The sequence below is a fragment of the Pagrus pagrus genome (assembly GCF_965226575.1).
Source record: "Pagrus pagrus genome assembly, chromosome: 10".
Lineage (NCBI taxonomy): Eukaryota > Metazoa > Chordata > Actinopteri > Spariformes > Sparidae > Pagrus > Pagrus pagrus.
The window spans coordinates 27,015,872-27,037,499 of record NC_140194.1 but is presented as its reverse complement, the minus strand read 5'-3'; the positions used below and the strand labels follow the sequence as shown (position 1 = coordinate 27,037,499).

Sequence of the window (21,628 nt, the reverse complement as noted above, 5' to 3'; positions counted from 1 at the left end):
GGACTTACCGAGCATCAAGTGCTAATGATGCATTTCATAACCATATTCACATGATTTGGCAGAGCCGTAAAAATTTTATTAGGACACCAATCTGTCTAAAACAGATATTCTCAACTGCAGCTTTTCCCAGCTGAATTTTATGTCTTCTCTGTGATAGTCCCTTGTCGCAATTATCCGGCATTTCACTCTCGTGGCTCCTTTTCTCACCAGCCTGAGAGCACAGTCTGCCACCTTTTTAGTGTAATTGTCCCAGAATCTTCCTAACGTTGCACTTATTTTACAGTCATTATTTTGGGCTTTATTGGGGTAGCATCCACTATCTGTGATCTTACTTTTGTGGTAAAACGTGTTTAGCAGGGTGCTAATTTGCACTTCAATGGTAGCCTCACTTTAAAAGTCACCACGCTGGCAACAAATTGAGCTGGGTGGTCCAAACACGTTGGAGCAGTGTTTACAAGCAGAGGCTGAAACATCTTGAAAAGAGAAGCAATTATCTCCGTCTATGAGGGAGATGGATCTCCTGGCGATCAGTAATGGCTTTAATAAATGGATTAAATCATTTCGTGTACTGCGATAAACACTGGCCATATGTGTAGGAGGCTACTCCCCATTTTATAACCGGCAGACTGCTGTTTCCTCACTGAAGATTATTTACAGATGAAAGATGAAACAGAAGGATTTTTTTCCCTCTCTGTCCTCCCAGGGCTTCTGTCTGGTCTTGTTTCAGTTTCCTATTTTTACCCCTTTTTTCATCCCTCACACCACACAGCTGATCTCTCCCACCTCCTCTCTCTAGGTGATTTGTCCTCTCCCTATCACAGTGCTCCTGACCTCTTTTGATTTTCACCTCGATGTTCTCTCTCCCTCATCACATCCCTCTTTCTCCTCCTCCCCCCTTCCACCCACACTCTGTGTCCTCTGCTCTTCCTCCTTTATTATTTCCGCTGCTCTCTCTCCCACCCGCGGATGCACCCTGCTCCGTCACTCCCTCACACTCTTTCCCTCTGTCTTGTGGAAGTTGAGCCCTTTGTGGGGATGCCACGCCGAAGACCTCTCTCCTTCTGCCCCTGCTGTTCCCCCGAAGGTAACGTAACCTCGCCGCCTCTGCCGACGGTTGTGGCGGGTTACCATGGCAACCGTAAGGATCTACAGAACCGGGCTACCCCCCTCGCGCCTTTACCCCATCATCCTCCCAACCGGTCCTCCCCCTCTTCCTGTCCTCACTGTTTGTGTGTGATCAGGCTCAGTAGATTTCCCCAGACTAGTCCCACAAGTAAAGTGAAGTGCAGAGGCATTTATCGTGAGGAAATTGATTAAAAATGTTTCAGAATGTATGACGTACTGGTCAGTTGAATATTGCATTCATACGTTTCATGACAGTACACAGTTAATTTATGTAGACTCTGAAGGGCAATTTGCAAGATATGGTCAGAATTTTAGTTTAAAACGCTCAAAAAGATTAACTAACTATTAAAAGTAAAAAAAAAATAGTGTTGGTGTTATATCAGAATCGTCTATGTACTGTGCTGCAGAGATGTCTAATGAAGTTAGCATGCTAGCCAGCTAGCCAGGCCCCTCCTGCCCGGTAATACCACTTGGTACCTAAAGAGGCAATTAGCCAATAGCATTGCATGTTAGCACAAGTTCGCTACTTAGTGATTTCACTACTTAGTAAGTAAAGAAAATATCAAGAAAGGAATCACTCTTACATACAGTATATTTTCCTTACTAAACAAAAATGCAACCATACACCATCTGAATACAAGTTTCTGTCTTGAAGTCGCTTCAATGTAAAACACACCTCAATCAAACTTGACATATACAAAATGAAACTCACCACAGCAGCTTGGTTTGTCTTTCCACAATCACTCAGTACTTTTGGTAGTAAGCTAGTTAGCTGAGCATGCTAACACTTGTAGCTAACGTTGGAACAGACAAACACACGTATAATACATTTCATACACTTTGGCTACCGCTGTTTTTGGTTTTGAAAAGGCATTGGAAAAAAAAAATGTAAAAAAAATATTATCCAAATGATTTCAGTATTATGTATTAGCTCTGACTAGAGTGCAGTTCTCTTCACACTGTTTCAACATGAGGGGACATCCAAAGCCTGACAGGCCTGCCATGCAGAGTTACCAGACTGGCCTACTTGTTAGTTAATCAGGTAAATAGGACATGCAGTGAATGACAGCTGCTGATGATCAAAACCAAATGTCATTTTAGTTTATTACAGCTAGGTGGAACTTATTTTCTGCTCTCTGATCAAAGCTTTGTCAGAGCTGTTCATATAAAGACTTTCGACGTTCAATGTGACATTATCTGAAAAACTTGTTGGAAAGGATTTCTGTAGCTTTTGGCAACCAAAATCCCCAAATTGGGCTACTTTTATCACAGTTGGGGGCCACTTACGTCTTTGAGTGGGCTCCAGTGAGAGCAGCAGATTATATACTAATATAACACTGTATGCTGTAGAAGTAATGCAGTTGTAATATTCTCTCAATCATACTGTTTCAGAAAATGGAGACAGCAATCTTTTTCCTTATTATTCTAAGTAGCAGGGTTCGGTCAAAGGGGAAACTACTCTGCTGGATTGTGTCTTTAATCTACAGCATGCGTTCTGTTTTCTGTTTATCCAAAATGAATATCGAAGCTGCGCAGTCTGTTGCGGTATCCATTCTTGCAGTCGTCTTTAGGAATTCTGCCTCTCGTAGTCAAAAGTGTCATGTAATCATAAAATGATAATACGAGCGAGCGGTGAACACCTGGCACGTGGCTAGCTCGCGGGTGAGTTTGAGTTTGAAGGAGTGAGAAACTTGCATGGTGTGATGATTTGTTATAAATATTCAACTCTCACTCAAAACAGGTCTTAAAAAATGAATGGATCATCTGGTTTGTTCCCGTACCTAACACCTGTCGGTGAAGATTTTTGCCTGAGCACCTAATCCATTTGAAGACACATGCTTTTGTGTTCGTGTGCGAACTGGTTTCTTGTTCTTTATTGCTGTTTCTGCCTTGTACCAGTGCCTCTTCTCTCTTTTGTGTTCGGAGCCTTGGGCTGAGGGTTGGTGGCGGTGGAAACGGTTTAAAGAGTGTAAGAAGAGAAGAAAAACAGCTATACGTAGGATAGGTTTGGAAAATCAGCCCTTCTTGTATAATTCCTCCTTTGTCTCAACATGTTGTATTCCTTTTCCAGTGTGCCCAGCTCTCCTCCAGCTCTGCCTCTCTGTCCCTTTTCTGTTAATTAGCGAAAACCAGCCCCCGAGACCACAGCCATGCGGTTTATGTGTGTACGGTGTTTTTCCTTTTCGTTTTGCAAGAGCCTCCTCTTCCCCAGCTAAGTGTGTCACGCTGCATTGAGGTTTGCCTTCAGGTGTCTCATTGAAAGCGCTTGGCTCCACCTGCTGCAGTCAGATAAATGAAAAGGATGCATCGCCCCAGCAGCAGCAGACCTTTCTAAGCATGCCTGGTAGACTGGTCTCCTCTGCGTACGGTGCGACTACAAGTGCGAGTTGTTCTGGGCTCAGACTGATTGTGCTCATTATGAAAACTGCACAACTGCAACGCATGATGCCAGAAGCACCCGTACATGCTTTACACTGGGGCAGACTGGATTGAGGAATGTGAACTTTGCTATTGGTCTCAATGATGAAGTCATCCCATAAACATTTGACCTTGTAATTGAATAAATTTAAGACGGCGTAATTAGTCTTGCCAAACCGCTCAGCATGAAAAGGATCTTAAAAGGATTTTATTTCTGTTGGTGGGTCAATATGTGGACAGGGGAGGATGAAGAATTAACGTCTCTGTAATGTCTTAGCTGCTGATTGGTGTGTTTGTGTTGTTTTTCTCACTACCTACCCACTGTGAATTAAAAAACAACTGATAGGAGGCCTACGTCTGACACAAAGTCCAAACTGGGTAACACAAACTCAACTTTGCGACAACATCTATGTTTGCGTGTGTGTTTGGGTTGCGTGCGTGTCTGTGTGCGTGCGTGCGTATGCACTTGCCAAAGTTGAAAAAAACCTGTAGCTCCACGCCATCTTCTGTGCGTCATCTTTAAGTATGACGCGTGATTGAGCTCGTCGGTGTCGAGTCCATCCTTCCACCTCACCACCCCTCAGCGAGGACATCCTGGCTTGGCCGTCATTGCATTGCCTGTGTCAGTCCTTGTCTGTGTGACACCAGTGTCGTCTCCCAGCCATCTGGTGTCTTACTCACACTGTTTGCTTCCTCCTTTTCCTTCAGGCATGGGCAAGAAGGACGATCCCAAGCTAATGCAAGAGTGGTTCAAGCTGGTGCAGGAGAAAAACGCCTTGGTCCGCTATGAGTCAGAACTCATGATATTGTAAGTACAGGACATGACAAGAGTGTTGAGATGGATGAGCTAATTGATGAAATGATTCGTCACAGGTGCTGCTTCACTTCCAGAAAATGGCCCTCTCTAAGCAATTCAGAAATCTTTTTGTGTTTTTTTTAAATTCTCATGTAGATTCGGTGTATTAAATGATATTTAGAACTTTCCACAATGTCGTTAAAATGTCTTTAAAATGAAGACCATACATCTATAGTCACACCAAGCTGTACTTTCTCAAGATTAACACTCATCACCTTCAGCTGCACTCTGTCAGGCTCAGTTTCAGTTACAGCTCAGCTTTGCTTCGAGCTTAGTGCTCAGATTATCTTAAAGAGCGAGTCCGCTGACAGTGAAAGCACGAATAGTGACCAAAGCGTTAGCTTAGAAGATGGAAGGTGATTCTTTTTAAATGTTATTAATTTAATCTACAGGCGTGCTTATGCAGGATTTGTTGTTGTTTGCAAAAACCCTATTTAAAGTTGCCCCCCACATCAACAGGAGAGACAGAACAGCAGTGATTGAGCGAGCTACAAACAACTGAATCAGAAAAATAAAACTTATAATTTCTGATTGTGTCATTATAGTAAAATTCTAAAACAATCCTGTGGGAAGGTGCACGCATCGCCTGATTTTGTGTGAAATTGTGTGGGACTTTGTTGTGAATGACAGATGTCTCTGCAGCACTTTAATGCTTCTGATGTGTATACTTATGTTCTTTGGTGTCTCAGAGAGCTCACAAAGAAATGACTGATCATGAGCATTATGAGTATAATTAGAGTGCAGATTGTCTGCATGTTATGAATAATGACTAACAGGTAGAGACAGGATGAAAAGGAGGCTTTTTGTACAGTAGTGATTAATATCGCTGTCATGCATTGTGTTATGTACTTAATAAACTGTGAAAGTACAAGCACAGCAGTCTTCACAGCTTTTGACCTGTCAAACAGGATAATACCTGTTCTGATGTGCATTTGTGTTACATAGTAAAGCATGAATAAACTGCACATGGCTCGTGCAGATCTATTGTAAGACTGCTTCCTGGACAGACTTCAGGATCAGCAGATGGATTTCTCAGAAGGTTAGCTTTTGAAATTGTGATTAAAATCTCAGAAGTACCATCGCTAAATCCTCTGCCAGAGTCAATAGCCCCTCCCTGTAACCTTCTGGAAACACAATTCTTGTTCAAGTCCAACATGTGACCTGGCAGTGGTGCTGCGGGGACGTATCGAGTGATCACCAAAGCCATGAGGACTGATTCCAGGGATCATGATTGTCTGCAGTAGTCGTTGAGATATTTCACTCAGAGCTCTTAACGACCCCAGAGCCTCTGTGTCAGCCTGATTAAAAATGTAACGCAACCTGTAATACCTGTGATAAATTGCCCGAGGATGCAATAATATTTCATCAATTAAGTACAAGGCAATTATAATCAATAACACATGATAAAATAATACTGACTAATTACCTCTTTATCTTAATGATTATTATTAATATTCGCAGCAAGAGTTCAAAATGGCTTCTAGCTTCTATGAAGTCAAAATCGTTTTTCACTGTAGTAATATGATATGATATGTGATTATATTGGCAATCCAGAGCAACAAACAACTTTATTACATCTTGACAAGTCATTAAATGATCCATTCTTCTCTTATTATCAGTTTCTAAAAGCAATTACATTAACTCTCCATCTTTTTTCAACAACTAGTATTTCAAAGGATATTCTGCTTGGATAAATAAGGATACAGCCAAAAACCATAAATGTTGCGAGCTATAATTCCTCAGTGAAACACACTTTCTTTTTTTTTCTCTCTGTCCCCAAGTGCCCGAGAGCTGGAGCTGGAGGACCGGCAGAGCCGACTGCAGCAGGAACTCAGAGAGCGGATGGCCGTCGAAGGTGAGTGCAGGAGCGTTGCAGGCACTTGAATGCTTTCATCCGTGTAATGTCTTTAACTCCTTGTTCTCCCGTGCCTCCGTCAGACCACCTGAAGACGGAGAAGGAGCTCGCTCAGGAGAAGCAGATCCTGAATGAGATGTTGGAGGTGGTGGAGCAGCGCGACGCCCTGGTGGCCCTCCTGGACGAGCAGCGGCTTCGCGAGAAGGAGGAGGACAAGGACCTGGAGGCTGTCATGCTCTCCAAAGGCTTCAACCTCAACTGGGCTTGAAAGAGTTGACTCTCGATCCGATCAGAATAGTCTGCTGAACACCTGCAGCAGTGAATGTGTAAAGACCCCCCTCCCCGACACACACAAACACTACGACTGCCTCTGACATTGCAGCAGTCTGCTACGTTTACATATCCTCTGCCCAAAGGCAGTCCTGGTTAATCACTTTGCAGTTTCGCTTGCTCTCTCTCTCTGTGGGTGGAGAGGCGAGTACATTCACAGCTTTATCATCCCAGCCTTGAAGTGGATCCTCTCAGACATGAGGAGGGCGGGGACCTTTGGGAGAATGTTTTAAAGACATGTATCGTTCTCGATTGTTTAAAGGGAAGAATGCAGTTTGGTCCTGCTGATGTAAAGGAATTGTAAAGAATTGTGTTTTTTGTGTATAGCTGTGTAGAACAAGTCCCACTTTTCAGCAGATGAAGGCTCCTCTCTCTTTTTCCCCCGAAAAAGGACTGCTACAGAGGTGTGTTCAAACGCTGGACCGATGTCTTCAGCCTCAATCGGAGTTTCTCCTTTCAGTCTGACTGTAGAAAGGACATCCTCTGCTGAAGCTGCCTTTTTTGTCCAGTGACAAACTGACTGACTCTGCATCCTAATGAACCACAAAGACACCATGAAAGGCTAATTTCTTCTGCTTTTTCCCCTCACAGAGTGTTTAGTGAGTCAACACTAAGAATCCATTAAATATGGCCATGTTTTGTTTTTTTTAAATGTATTTATTACTTTTGTTTGCTTTTAACGGATAAATGTTTTTGTTTGTTTTGCATTCACAGGAGAGTGCCCAGAATCTCATTATCTTGCACTTGTGCATAACTCCCATGCACCCATAAGCCATTGCATGTCAGGAATGAAGGCTGCGGGCAAATAGAAGAACTTAACCTTGTTTTTGATCGCTAGGACGTAGAATACAGACTTATGCTACATATGAACAATTAAGCCTCGATAATGACTGGCCTCTCCGTGACATGCCATTCACTGTATATCACACTGACAGTTAACGTTTACAAGTACTTGCCCGTGTTCAGTATCGGATGTTCGTGTTTCCTACTGTGTTAAACGGTAGCGAAGTAAACCAACTGTTGGAGGGAACTGTCTCCTCAAGTTCAGATAATTTTCCTACCACATGTGTTAACATTGGGATGTTACTGTCGTTAATGGGAGATCAGCGTAGCTCACACGACTCATTTTTGTGCCACAGGACTCTCTGTTGGCAGATATGCTGCAATATTTGAGGGGTACACCACAAGAACGTACACACTACACAACACTTACACATGGCAGTGTTAACACTTTACCCTTGAACAAGATGCCTTTTTTCATTTTCAGTCTCTCTACTTATGTTATATTTTGTTTTTCTGAGTTGCTTCTGAAGCAGTCACATCCGTGTATCCCACTGGAAGATTTTTGTCTTTTTTTTTTCTTCTTCTTCTTTTTCTTTCAGATGCTTTTATACCACAGGTCCCCATGCAAACAAATAGATAATTTTAAATGGGGCGCTGGAGAAATGCAAAGTGCTTTATGAGCAATTTGCATCCTACAGGAACATTGTGGTTTATCTCGTGGGCAGTCATATCTATCAGCCTTTCTGACAACTGTACAAACCCATGTGGTCACTGTTTTACAGAAACACTAGAGGCTATATTTATGACTTGGTATGAGCTGTGAATACAAAAAAAAGTTACATAATTTTAAGGGTCGTTGTTTTAGATGGTGTGTGATAAGTTTTGACATGATTGTATTGATATTTATTAACATGTGTGCAAACTGTATCATATGTAAAGAAAATGAATCCTAATTTTTAAACCGTTGTGTCGACACATGACTTGTATTGTAAATGCTTCATGTAGCTAAAATGCATAGGGGTGTTGGATGTATGCTGAAATCGGCAATAAAACAATGCAGTTGTTCTTTTAAGTGTTTGTCCACTAAAATCTCACTTTTAAAAATGGTCATTAAAAGTGTTTTAACTTACTACTATGAACCACAACTTCCAGCTAAACGGATGTGATTTTTGGCTGAGTCGCCCTAGTTGACCAGAGCTCCTACCCTTTCTCTCCACTGCCATTAGCTCTGTCTTAATTAACATTAATTAACATAAAATCTCTTTCTGCAGTGAGCCTGAAATACTTTACAAGTAGATTTACTTTAAACCCAAATGTGTGTAAGTGGGTTGTATAATGCAGTCAGGCTACAGTGGTTTAGAAACGTAATAGCGTGCATACTTAATAGAATTCACATTTTGATAAATACTTGATAAATCCTAAACTACATATGGAACAAAGTTAAGTGGGCTGTGTAATGGGGCGAAGACAAATGTAAGTAGTCCAGGGCTTTAGTGTTTCAATTCAATTTAGTTAATAAATAAGCAGAGGAAGGCAAGCCTTTGAGTCCCAAGCATTAAAAGCATGGATTCCTACAATTCCCACAATGCAGCTGATAGCAACTTTCTGTTAGATCACATCTGCCTTGTACACATCTTCTGATTCAAAATGATGACGCGCAGGCTGGGGGGTAATTTTCTCCCTGCAGAGACACTGAGGACTGCTGTCTTCTCTTGTCCCCCTCAGGACAAATAAACTATGGCTTAAAATCAGTGCAATACTCCTTTAACTTTGAAAAGCTAAAAAGAAAAATCAACAAATATAAAACTGGTCTTAATGCTGAATAATATCGTCCATACACCTCACTCCCATTTAAAAACAATGTGCACATGACACAAGTGCGTGGAAGGATTACTTTTGATACAAAATGTACACGTTTCGTTTTTAATGCTCTTATTTTGAAATCAGTCCAGCCCCAGCTAACATCCGGTGTGTATGTATTAAATGAGCCGCTGCAGCAGCTCGAGGCAGAGCGGCTGTGAGGAGGTCAAACCTTTAACATAAACATGCGTACTTCAAGTTTCAGGGACTGCCAGGTTGGTGACGAGGCTTCAGGGAGAAGTGGCTTCCTCATATCTGCAAAGAGACGAAGAAGCGACACTTTGGTGTTCGTTTGTTTGCTTGTTTGGTGTGAGAGTAGTGATAAATAACTAGAGATGACGAGAAGTGACAGTAAACTATTGTTGAAGTGAAAATATGGCGGAGTGGGAGTCGACACAAAATACAAAGTTAGCTAAGTTGGTCGTGTTGCAGGCACACGTGAATTTGCTCCTTTCTCTACACGCATATCATATCTGTGTCTTTTGTGTTAGCAACATTAAAAACGCGTCTGTTGTTGAATGAGGCAGAAGTTCAGCTACGTGTGCAGTTTTCACATTTTACTTGAAGGGCAGGAAAAGTGCTCTGTTGCGGGGCACACATTTATACCTGCGTGCATCTGTCACTGTTTCAGGCGTGGAGGGCAGAGGGTCTCCCCCTGTCCACCACCAGCAATGAGGCTTGCAAGCTGTATGACGCCATACTCACTCAGGTAGCCTACACAACACCTTTATCCTGAACATAACTTACTCTCCATCCCATGCATACAGGTTGATGTTGTCTGCAGACTGCTGTATGCACATTAGTCAAAACTGCAATTAACATGTAGTTACTTTGCAGTATGTGACATGGCGTAATGATGACACCTTGGGAGGATTTGAAGGGTGCATCTCTGCTATCCAGGCAGCTGACCCTAACTTTGGTAAGTAGATATGTGGTCAAGCCTTATTCATTAAATTGATGTTTTATTTCGTTATTTAGGTATTTATTTCACGTGACCAGGCGAGTCCTCACTAGACATGGAAAGTGTAAAAGTAGACAGGACTAGGATGCAGCTGCAGAGTTAAAAGGAGGCCAAAGTAATCAGTAATCATTAATAAGAAAGGGATGAAGGTTAAAGCACTAAATTTATCCAGTGCAAAAATAACCTCATTAAGAAATGACTGTGGCTCTCTATACTTTAAATAAACATTGGAGAGGTCATTTCCTCAAAGTCCTTTTTGTTCTTGGTTGATGAATAAAAATTGTACTTTCAGGTCAGTCTTTGTTTTGATGAATAAATAAACACTCTCGTTAGTCTCCATTGTCTCAAGAATGACTCTATTTGTTTTACAAAACCTTCCTGAAAATAGGCACCACCCAGCAGTGGTGGTTACATTTACCCAACAAATAATCTTTCTTTAACAATTATCTTCAGTCAGAGTCTAAAACCCCCTGACAGAGAAGGTCAAAGGCCCAGTGTCAGTCAACCATGACAATTCAAAAACACATTTTACGTGAAATGAATTTCACACATAGAGGGAGCAGTGGTCATAGAAGCTTTCTTGTCATCTCTCATGCTTTGGAGTCTGAATATACTGAGTAATCTAATCTCATATGTAGAAGAGACCATGACTTGCACAAAGAAGAGATCGCGCCTCCGCTAAACACACACTTCCGGATGGACCTTTGTAACGACAGACATTTATGTTATTGAACATACAATGGGTGCACATTAGGGGTCTATGTAACAACAACAAGCATGGCTTAGAGCAAAAGTCAGTGGAGGTGGATTGGTGACAGACGATTTCATGTAAAACAAACTGCAGTCATGTAAGAAATGCAAGGAGACGGTAACAATACAGAAAAGTTATGTCATGTCCTCAAGCAGAGGCATCTGGCTGAGTACAAAGAGAGCCAGAAAACCCTGTGAGGCAAGCTTAACAGCCATTGTGAGGTCTGAACCCGAAATATTTTCAAGAATATCAATATTGCAGAAATACCCTGAAATCTTGTGGTGCTATTTTGGGGCAATGTTATACACTTCTAGTGCAGGTATAATGTGTGTAATCGGGTGTAATTAATTACATGCAACCACAGGTGAAAATGTCTGCTGTGTGTCTAACATGATAAAACCTTTGAGATTTAGCAGTGACTTCCCATGCTGTCACTTATTAACCAGAAGTACTGACCTAAGTTCATGAAGCAGAGGTTGATCAGTACCTGTCTGAGTTGTAATTGATGTTTTAGATGCTGCTGTTTATCACGATGTGTTCAGTTGAAGCTCTCATCAAGTGTTTGAAATGTTTGGCTGCTGCTCATGCAAATGAATCAAGCTTGTGTTGTGCAGGTTCAACACTTACTGATGCTCCTGGGAACCCGCAAGCTGCTTTTGACTTTACCTGCTGAAAATACAGGATCAGACCATTCAAATGTTGTCTGTGTTGTGGTTGCATAATGAAAACAAATTGAGGTCTTCTGGTTTGAGATGAATTATATTGCTATCATGAACCATAAGCAATAGATTCATCCAAATCTGAATATACAAATAAAACACAATTATATTTGCTGATGTCTTCGTTTAAGATCTCAAAGTGTCTAATGAAAAACAAAGTTGTCAACCAAAATTCAGAATGAGTAAAAACTTTCTAACAAAGTTTCATTAAAGGGTAATTAATGACTGGAGTAACATCAAGTTTGAAGTTAAAATATACAGTGAGTTACCAGCAAGCGGCCTCATGTGTCCTGAGGGCACACAGCAGGGATGAAAACCTTTATTGGTGACTTCATATCTTATTAGACGTAAACAGAAATTGAAAAGCCTTGTTTAAACAGTAAAGGCAGTTACCTAAAGACATATCTGGCTTAACGCTAAAGGAAAACTTGTACCTGAGCATGTGATTTTTCATGTAAACTGTAAAGCTGCACTTAGAAAGTGCAGAAGAAAAGACTAGTGTCTTCTGTTTTCCCTGTAGTTATGGGCCATGTGATCAGTACGGGCTTGGAGCTGGTTGGAACGGCGACCTCACCCCGTCTGAATGAACGTCTCGCCAGCGCTGTGAGGCGGACAGTGGAGCTGGCCAACGGCCAGAACATCACGCCTAGAGAGAGGCTCCATGTCAAGGCTATGGAGCACTTCTCACGTGGGTAAGATATAGAGATGGGTTGCTACAGGAAGTGCAGTCAAAGCAGAATATATAAATAACAATATAGTCTTATAGGAGCCAGTGGTTTCCAGAAGTTTTCTTTTAAGTTATAATAAGTAATAGGGGATCCCAGGAAACATTGATTTATTCTGCTACATTGGGGCTTTGAAAGAAATGTCTAGAACTCTGCCCTGTACATATAACCTCCATTTTTTTTAAAGGCATGCAGTGCAATAGTTCCCTCTCATAGGCAAAATATATGAAGTAATCAGTGGAATAATGCACAAATAAACTATAAATATACTGTTTCCAAATATACTGTACTACTACTACTATATAGTATTTTGCATTCTGCAAAATAAAAATGTAGTATTGTATAGAAACTAATTACAGACTTGAACTTTAACGTCTACAAAGAATGAAGAAGAGTTTTTAGTTGATTCTGGTGGCCCCTGTGGAAAAAAGTGTTATGAGCACCATCAATTCTTGTTTGCTTATGTAGGTCGTAAAGAGGGATCAGTTTAAAATAAATAAGCACATGCTTCTTTGGATTGCTGACAGTCAAAAGTTAAATTTAAGCTAAACAAGATATCACTTTCTTCCATTATACAATTGACAGGACAGGAAATGTCTGTCAGTCAAACCAGATGTTCTTAAATGTAGGTGGTGGGAAATGAACTTGTGAAAAAACGCAAAGGAAAAGATGCTCATATCAGAAAAAATAATTTTTATTTAAGTACAGTATACTAGTTGGAAACAAGTCAAAACTAAACAAGAAAATCTAAATCATTTTAAACACAGATGCACATTTTGTTTTATACCTTACAATTGCTTAAGCTTTACGCTAGTGTAGGCGGACAGAGGAGACAGCTTTTTGAAAAGAGGAGGAGGTCTTGCTGTCTTTGTTAACTCTAAGTGGTGTAATCCTTGACATGTAACTGTCAAAAATGTATTTGCACTGCTGACATTGAACTGATGGCGGTAGGATTGAGACTAAACTATCTTTGCATGCCACCATCTGCTGCCATGGTGAGCACCAGTTACATCATCCACTCAGTGATCGCACAACTTTAAACACAATATCCCAGCACCCTCATTTTAATCAGTCATGTCTCCGTCTGTAATGTCCCGCAATAATTTGAGTTTGTGCCCATTTCTGACTATACCTTTGATGAGGGGGTTGTAGCGTTACTGTAAGGGGGTTTTATGGCAAGGTCAAACAACAAGGGCCAGATCGCTCTTTATAAAAGATGTGTGCAATTGAGTTTTCACCCCTTATGTCAAACTGGTAAATAATCTCACCAACAAAGAGACATTTCCATTGATTTAATGTAACATGTTTCGTAGCAAGTGCTACAGTGCAGTCAGGCAACATTAGTTCCCAGCAGAGAAGAGATCAGTTTTGTTTACCACTATGCCAGAGGAAATAGGTTGCCTGTGAAAAGACTACAAGAATGTGTTTTATCTATGAAGCAACATTCATTCAGTTCCTCTTTGTCTCTGCTCATGTGATGCAGTCATATGCTCCAGATCCTCAGCATTTAATTTGTTACATTGTGTGCCAAAGACTCTTTTACTCTGTAAATTCCGAGCAAGTCATATTTGTATTTTATCTGCAGTGTTTTATTCCCTGTGGTTTAGCAGGATATACTGTGATATTTAACAAGACATTTTGTAGCTCAGTATTCTCATGAAGGATACTTGTGTTTTTCAAGGGCCTCTAATTCCCTCCATTCGGCACAAAGCATATTGACGTCTGTGCTATTCTCCTTGTATGCTTGTTTTGTTGTCCTTCACAGAGCCGTGCTTGTCTTTGACAGTGACTCATTCTTCTCTAATAGAAATTTTCCCAAGGCCAGTGATGTATGGGAAGACATTCTGGTCGATCACCCCACTGATTTGCTGGCTCTCAAGTTTGCTCATGATGCCTACTTCTATATGGGAGCCCAGATCCCGATGAGGGATTCTGTGGCCCGGGTGCTGCCCTACTGGAAACCACACGTGCCTTTGTCAAGGTACAGAAGACAGCACACATTACAAGAGAAGCATTCAGGAGCTTTGGAAGTTACAACTTGTTGACTTGAGTTCGGCTAGATGTAATGGGAGTTCAAAGTACTTCTGCATCATATATAAGGTGAATGTGTCATCATGATGAGCTTATTCACAATTAATTCATTTAGAAATGTGAATGGAGTTTATACTGCATACAGGTTTATATAAAGATACAATGGGACTAGTAGTGGAATTAAGGACGAAAGATTTATTTACAACCACGAGAAGCAGCAGGCATAGAAACTGAACTACGTGACATGTTCTGTCTGCCTGTCTGTCTGTCTATCATTCTCCTCTCTTGATTTGTTTCAGCACTATGAACAGCACGTACCTACACACACGCATAAATCCTAATTTAGCCATACTCCTCCAACCAGTTCACCTCACAAATGTATTCATGAGCATCAAAATATTTAGACACTAAGAAGCATTAAACCACATGTCAGCATAGCTGGCTTGATGTGCACAAAACTGAAACATTTCAGGCATCACTGTGTAACCTAACCTCTCTCTCTCTCTCTCTCTCTCTCTCTCTCTCTCTCTATCTATCTATCTATCTATCTATCTATCTCTCTATCTCTTTTAAAATCAGATATAAAATGCATCTAAACTATGCAAGCAAGCGACTTACAAGTAACTTCAATGGGAAATAACAGAAGAACAGAATAGATAACATTATATATTACACAAAATGTATTTACAGATTTTGATTGTTACAAACGAGGTGCCAGATCCTATCAAACAGATCCTAATCTGGGAGGTCGCAGACCCTGCTCCGACAGGATCAGTTTCAAATTGAGTCCTGGGCATATAAAAAATATAAAAAGAGGCATGCAAGAAACCCATTGGGGTAATGGTAATCTGCACTGATAGGAAACTATTGGTATCCCCGAAACTTGGCTCTGATCATGGCCGATGGCTGTGTAGCCCGGAGTCACACAGAGATGTAGCTGCATCAGAGACCTGTAGGTTTATTTAGGCATATATTAATTTTAGTTTGATGTTCACTGATACAGAAATATTTATTAGTTTGACTTAGATGATAAGTAAACAGTTGTCTAGTTTCTAATTTAGTCAAAGAATGTTAATTTCCGACAGTGTCGGGGGGTGATATTGGCCATTTCCTGCAACAATCTGTTGCTATTGGCTATTAAAAACCCACCATCGTTTGACCTCTGCAAGTCAACAAAGTCACGCAAAGACATGCAAACACAGGTAGTGTATACACTAATGGGGGGGTTTACTGCTGTTGTGTAGCAGGTTAGCTGGAATCTGTCCTGCAGGAGGAGGAGGGCCTTCACGCTGCAGTCATGCATGTCCTTTATGGGTGACAGCCTGTGCAAATTGTTTTCTTTACATCCTTCAACAACACATAGTCAAAGTATATGAATCAGATCTAACAAAAGCATATTTTAACATTTAATGGTAACATTCATGCTTCTCAACAATGTTTTCAAGCTATGTCTGTATAACGGAGACAAATCTTCAGTATTCTGTGTAAAGGAAATTTCCTTGTTAAAGTCAGAGAGTTGAAGAAGCTGAAGAATTGCAGCCTCTGTGTGATGAATCAGATCTCTTTCATACATGCAGCATGGAGAGAAGACACATAGCGTTTTCTACACTATTCAGATCGTCTTGACTTGTACTGTCAGTTAACAACAGGACAATGGTTACATACCTCATGACGAGGCTGGCTCAATCAGTCACACATTCCAGTACTGATCATGTCTTCCTCAGAATAATGACCCTTTAAAGTTACCTAAGAGGGGGACTGTCAGCTGACTGTCATCGAACTTCCTCACATCTATCTCGCAGAGAATCAGACATCACCAAATCAATACAGTCATTGCTGAATTTCTAATTTTAGAATGATCAATTCCCGCATCTGTCACAACATTACCTCAATGAAAATTAAAGCCCATATTCCCACAAAGCATTAATGTGAAGGCAGTAATCAACATGATGCCACACAAAGGTTGACACTCATGTAACTATCAGGTTGCCTCTTCTTAAAAGAAAATTGGGATCACTAGAAATCATTCTCATCTGTGGCCCTTAGCTGTTGTTGTTATTGCTCAGTTAAACACATTCACAAAGCTAGTGTCTGCTTTTCATCATGTCAGATAAATTCAATAGGTGAGTAGCAGTTCTTTCTGCCCTGTATTTTGTAATGATTTTTTTGTGCCCTCAGCTATCTGAAAGGACTGTATTCATTTGGTCTCCTGGAGACTCGCTTCTATGACCAGGCTGAGAAAGTAGCCATGGAGGTGAGATTTTCTTCTCCATTGTAGTCTGGTCTAAATTCTGCTGTCATTATTGTAGCCAGGTTGCCCTGGCTGTGTGTGTGATTGTGTCAGTTCAATTTGCCAAGTAATTTGCAGTCGAACAGCAATAATAAGCAGCTCTCTCAGTCCTGAGCAGCCTGACTCTTCTGTGCCGAATGTGTAATGCATACAAAGTAGCTGTGACACGACGGTCACTTGAGAAAAGATTGAGGAACATCAGAGATGAAATGAAAGACAGCCACTGAGAGTTGAGCATGCCATTATTTTTGAGTTGTCATTTTGCTCTAGCGTAACACATTTTTTTCTTCTCCTCCCATCAAACTGTTGAATTCTCTTGTGCAGGGCCTCGCTGTGACTCCGGATGATGCTTGGTCTGTCCACTCTGTGGCCCATATTTATGAGATGAGATCAGAGGTGGACAAAGGGTTGAAGTTCATGGAGAGTAGAGAGAAAGACTGGCAGGTAACAACCTTAGCCAGTGTGTCTGTGATTAATCACATCTCAGCAACCTTGTACAGTTTTGTACAGTTTGTCAGAGTCCACTGAATTAAATTACATATTGAAATAGCCCTAGGAAAGATATTTGAAATATGTATTGTGTAATTCCAGGGATCTGACATGCTGGCCAGTCATAACTATTGGCACTGGGCTCTATACTTCATCGAGAAGGTAAAGATTCTAATGAGTTTTCTCAGTCAAGCGAAGAGTTGGCAATAGGAGTGTTTGTGGAACTTGTATTTATGATATCCTTTCCCCAGGGTTGTGTGAAGTTTGGAGTTGATTATATTCCCAGATTAATTTTCGTTCTGTGCAACACAATCTATCAACCGCACTTATTTCTCAAGTCTGATGTTATGCAAATTCATCTTTCTCACCTCTTCCTCCTCCACAGGGGCAATACGAAGCTGCTCTGCAAATATTCGACGCTCAGGTTGGTTTGTGTTGTTTGCATCCAAACTTTAATGGCATATCTGTCCAAGTACATATGCACTCACTCCTTCCAAGAGCCATGCCATGTTCCAATACACAGGGGATGCAGACTAAAAGCAATGTGTTGTGCCTGTGGTAATTGAAGAAGGCAAGTGTGTGCAAATGGAGGTCAAGTCCATGCGCAGAAACATTTCACTGTCAACTGCCAAAGCTGATTATTTTTTTATCCACTCTAAAAATAGAGAGAAATTTGAAGTAAAGTCCTTTTATGTCCTGTGTCTTTTCAGGAACATTTCATAGTGTTACTTGCCACTGAGATAAGTTTGAACACAACAGAAATTCTCAAGTCCAGCAAGAGATAAACGTTTCTTTTTTAAAAATGGATTTCTCTGAAAAATGTCTTTGTGTGCTGGCAGCTACTTGTTCAATCTTCAGTTTTCAAGGTGAATAGTGGAAGTTTGTCCTGTGTTTCCTAAGGTGTTCAGACGTTGTAAAGCCACAGGATCCATGCTGGACATGGTAGATGCCAGTTCAATGCTCTGCAGACTTGAAATGGAGGGTAAGATATGGGTCAATGCCAAAGACCTTCTCCAGCAAAGCAATGTGATGATAGGTCTGGTTATGATAGCCACTAGCCAAATGCTGGTAAAATATGCTCACCAGCCAAGAGAACAATGTTAATCTATTGAATCCCTGGTAAAATGTGAGCATTCACTAGTCATTTGTCTGACAAAAAAGATAATTTTGCACCATGTTGATGTCGGTGCTGCAACATTTGTTCACGTGTTGCGAATGGGCTGAAGGGCTTCTGCAACATCTAATTTGAGATTATTTAAGATCGTATGGTCTTAAGTGAAACTGCTAATGAGGTGAGTGCTGTGTTTGGTGTAATTAGCAGAACCTCTCAGCGATTTTTTTCTACTCTGTTCAGACTAAAAACAGACACTAAATGACCTGCTGATATTTCAAAAACATGTTTTTTGCATCCTGCAGCCTTCAAGCAATATTTGTGTTTGTGTTGGTGCGTGTGTCAGACGTGTGCGTGAAGGACCGTTGGCGAGAGCTGCTCCAGGTTACGCAGCCACACACCGATGATCACGTGACCTTGTTTAACGACCTCCACTTCCTCATGGTGTCGCTGGGAGCTAAAGAGAGCAGGACCTCTCAGCGTCTGCTGGAGGGCCTCCAGGAATTGGCTAAGTAAGTTCTGCACCATTTCTCCCCTTCACTGCACACCTCGACACTCTGTCAGCGTTACATAAGAGCAACACAGGCCTTATGTAAAACTGAGACAGAAACAAGGCAGAGCGTAGGATGGCGAGAGGGAGAGTGAATGCAGTCAGAAAGAAAATTCAGAGCTGTAGTCCGTCTGAGAGACCCCGGTCTTGTTAGCAGATGCACCGGCAGCTGCTGCGTCTCTGGAGTTTTGTGGTGTCTGACCACGGACAGCCTGTGCTCTCCGCTTTGTCCCGCACACAACCCACAGAAAAGCTGCATTTTAAAACCATGTCAATGTTTTTCACTGTTGCATAATATAATGCAAGTTACAAGAGTTTTGGATGATGCACCTTCGGGAGACACAGTAAGAAAGCTCAACGCAGCTCTCCTTTGAATTCTCAGGCAAGCCCTGAGGACGCGCCTGAGCTTTGCATTTATTTAATTCCATCACTCACATAGAGTATACCGTGTCACTTCTGTTTGGAAGGATTGCACAGTTTTACATAATCCATATTTTGCCATAGTGTAATTTTACATACTTCCTCTTACAGTCAGAGGCAGTGACTTTAAGCATTAGATAATCCCAGAAAGCCTCACAGCAGTATGGAGTCTTTGGCTGCTCGGGTGTTAATGCCTTTCACATTTCTGTGGAGTAATGCTAAAAATCAACTTGTCAGTTTGATATAAATAAACCCACCTAGAGCTTTTTCTATTGATGTTTGTTTTATTTTTTAATGAAAGGATATTACATATTAGCGTCATTCACAGCTTTTCTTTTATTCAACTGCCAACATGGGGGTCTGTGGTTTTCTGTTTTTCTTAAATCACAGTAGCAGAGTAAAATATTTTTTTTTAATACACTGGATGTGTGTTTTCTAGAAGGAATAATTCTCAAAATGTTAAATAACGTTATCTCATATGAAACATGTTGTTGTCGCATGCTTTTAACAGTGTTAAATACAGTAGATGAAAAATAGTCATATGATATGTTTGCCATTTCTCAACAAAACTTCCCTTCCCCTGCTCTAGTTTCTAAACCTTTAGGTGTACCTATACATGTCTTATCTTTTTTTGTAAAACACTCCTTTCCTTCACAGAGAGCCAGGCGACAATCAGCAACATCAGCTGGCTGGGTCTGTCGGTGTATCAATGTGTCAGGCCATGATGGAGTACAACAAGGGCAACTACAATGGAGCTGTGGAGCTACTGTACCCTTTACGCTATCGCATGGTGGATATCGGTGGTAGCGATGCACAGGTGAAGTCCGAGAAAAGGGGTATAATGAAACAAAATCAAGTCCAAATCAAACTGCAGTGAGTGCTCTTGTTGAAATGTGTGCAGGTCTGAGGCTTTACTCTCTTTGGATATCTCTGATCGTACTGTACCATGTTTTCTTTAGTAAAACAGAAATCCCTGTTGTTGTGAAATAGGCCAGAGGTGAAGAACGCTCTGCATGAGTACTGAAGGCTTTCAAGCCATAAACATACCGCATAACGTGGGAATGTGGAGCGCCGTTGTATGAATAATGAATCTCTGTGATGGATGCTGATGGACTCCATGTATTCTATGTTCTTTGTGTGCAGAAAACTTGTTCCCTAAGGTGCAACAGTGTACATACAATATACCACAACAGGGTCAAAAGACCCTATACACAGTGTTGGAGCAGGTCTGTGTTTACTAATGGGTTTGTCCACTGTTGTTTACAGAGGGACGTCTTCAATCAACTGCTTATTCATGCAGCTTTGAAGTCAGAGAATAACCACCACCAGAAACTGGCAAGGTAATGCACAACTGGGATTTCAGGCCAAACAGAATGCTTCAGTCTTCTCCAATTTCAGAGTTGGCCATCCATGTTTTTGTGTGAAAATCTGCTGAGAGATTATGGGAGCAAAAAAGAAAAATGTTGCACTGTTCGAAGTGCTGGATTTCATCATGATACCATATAGTTGCCGTTGGGGCTGCTGTCCACTCGAGTTGTCTCTTGTTGCCGTCTTTCCTTGTACATATGGAATGTATGTATGGTCCCATTATGTAACCGACACTCCCTGTCCATACATCATGTTGGACTTACATTATTGATCAGCTTCCCCTCGTCTCACAATCTTTGCTCATGTCTTTTTCTCTCTCGTGTTGTGCTGAATACCTGCAGATGTCTTGTGGTGGAGCGTGATGCCGTGAGGCCAGACTCCCCTATGACGGATCGCCTGATGAAGAGAGCCCTGGCTCTTCACGCCTAGACTCCACTGCAAGGTTCAAATGCAAAAAACATCAAAACAAGACCAATATCTGATGTGCCTGCGTTTGGCTAGAGGAGCCTCCTTTGCAAGCTGGCAAGGACTTGGCACTGTTGTCGAGATTGGGAAAGTGTTTATACAGCACTCGCACTCTGTGCCCTTTTAGATTGCTGACCTGTTAAGCTTTTTAAGTGAGCAAATTTGCACTTTTCTCAAGGTTATGAGCTAATTTTAACCACAGGTTGCCAATTTGCATGATAATTAGCACATGTATTGCTTGTGTTGATTCTATTAGCTAACAAAGCTGACAACTCTAATCAATATACAGTATAGCAACTTGCAAAGTGTAACTTTCTTCTTCTGAATTTTATTTGCAAACATCACATGTAAATATAAATACTTTTCATAAATAAAATCTGCATGTCAAGATCAATACAAAACCATGTTCAAAACCAATAAATATACACTTTGCACTTTGTATGTGATGACTATTTGTGCAACACGATAAAGTGCACCACACTTTTATGCCCGTAGGCAACAGCACATTGAGAATAAGAAAT

At 41.1% G+C, this 21,628-nt stretch overlaps 2 protein-coding genes across 6 annotated transcripts in view; both read left to right on the top strand.

Moving 5' to 3' along the window:
* The window catches only part of mical3a (microtubule associated monooxygenase, calponin and LIM domain containing 3a), a 70,843-nt gene extending 62,404 nt beyond the window's left edge, over window positions 1-8,439 (top strand). For 4 of the 5 annotated variants that reach the window (XM_084365146.1, XM_084365143.1, XM_084365144.1 and 1 more), the window contains 3 exons: window positions 4,252-4,351; window positions 6,181-6,254; window positions 6,338-8,439. In XM_084365146.1, coding sequence (XP_084221272.1) covers window positions 4,252-4,351; window positions 6,181-6,254; window positions 6,338-6,522 — 359 coding nt within the window. In that variant the 3' untranslated portion in view covers window positions 6,523-8,439. Of the gene's footprint in view, window positions 1-1,018; window positions 1,085-4,251; window positions 4,352-6,180; window positions 6,255-6,337 lie in introns of all 5 variants that reach the window. The other variant, XM_084365145.1, reaches the window with a different exon arrangement.
* Window positions 8,440-9,351: 912 nt separating this feature from the next.
* On the top strand, window positions 9,352-21,546 carry ttc38 (tetratricopeptide repeat domain 38). Its single transcript, XM_084364487.1, has 14 exons — window positions 9,352-9,442; window positions 9,859-9,936; window positions 10,065-10,146; window positions 12,179-12,350; window positions 14,191-14,364; window positions 16,593-16,668; window positions 17,029-17,148; window positions 17,296-17,355; window positions 17,579-17,617; window positions 18,094-18,175; window positions 18,651-18,816; window positions 19,932-20,091; window positions 20,541-20,614; window positions 20,984-21,546. The coding sequence occupies exons 1-14, from the start codon at window positions 9,413-9,415 to the stop codon at window positions 21,069-21,071; spliced, it is 1,401 nt and encodes a 466-aa protein (XP_084220613.1). The 5' UTR covers window positions 9,352-9,412; the 3' UTR covers window positions 21,072-21,546.
* Window positions 21,547-21,628: the final 82 nt, after the last annotated feature.

Bases quoted from the DNA above. Each gene is read 5' to 3' on its own strand.
- ttc38 (XM_084364487.1), top strand. From the start codon at position 9,413: ATGCGTACTTCAAGTTTCAGGGACTGCCAG. The intron at 9,443-9,858 runs GTTGGTGACGAG...TCACTGTTTCAG, and splicing joins CAAGTTTCAGGGACTGCCAG to GCGTGGAGGGCAGAGGGTCT. The intron at 17,356-17,578 runs GTAAAGATTCTA...CCTCCTCCACAG, and splicing joins CTCTATACTTCATCGAGAAG to GGGCAATACGAAGCTGCTCT.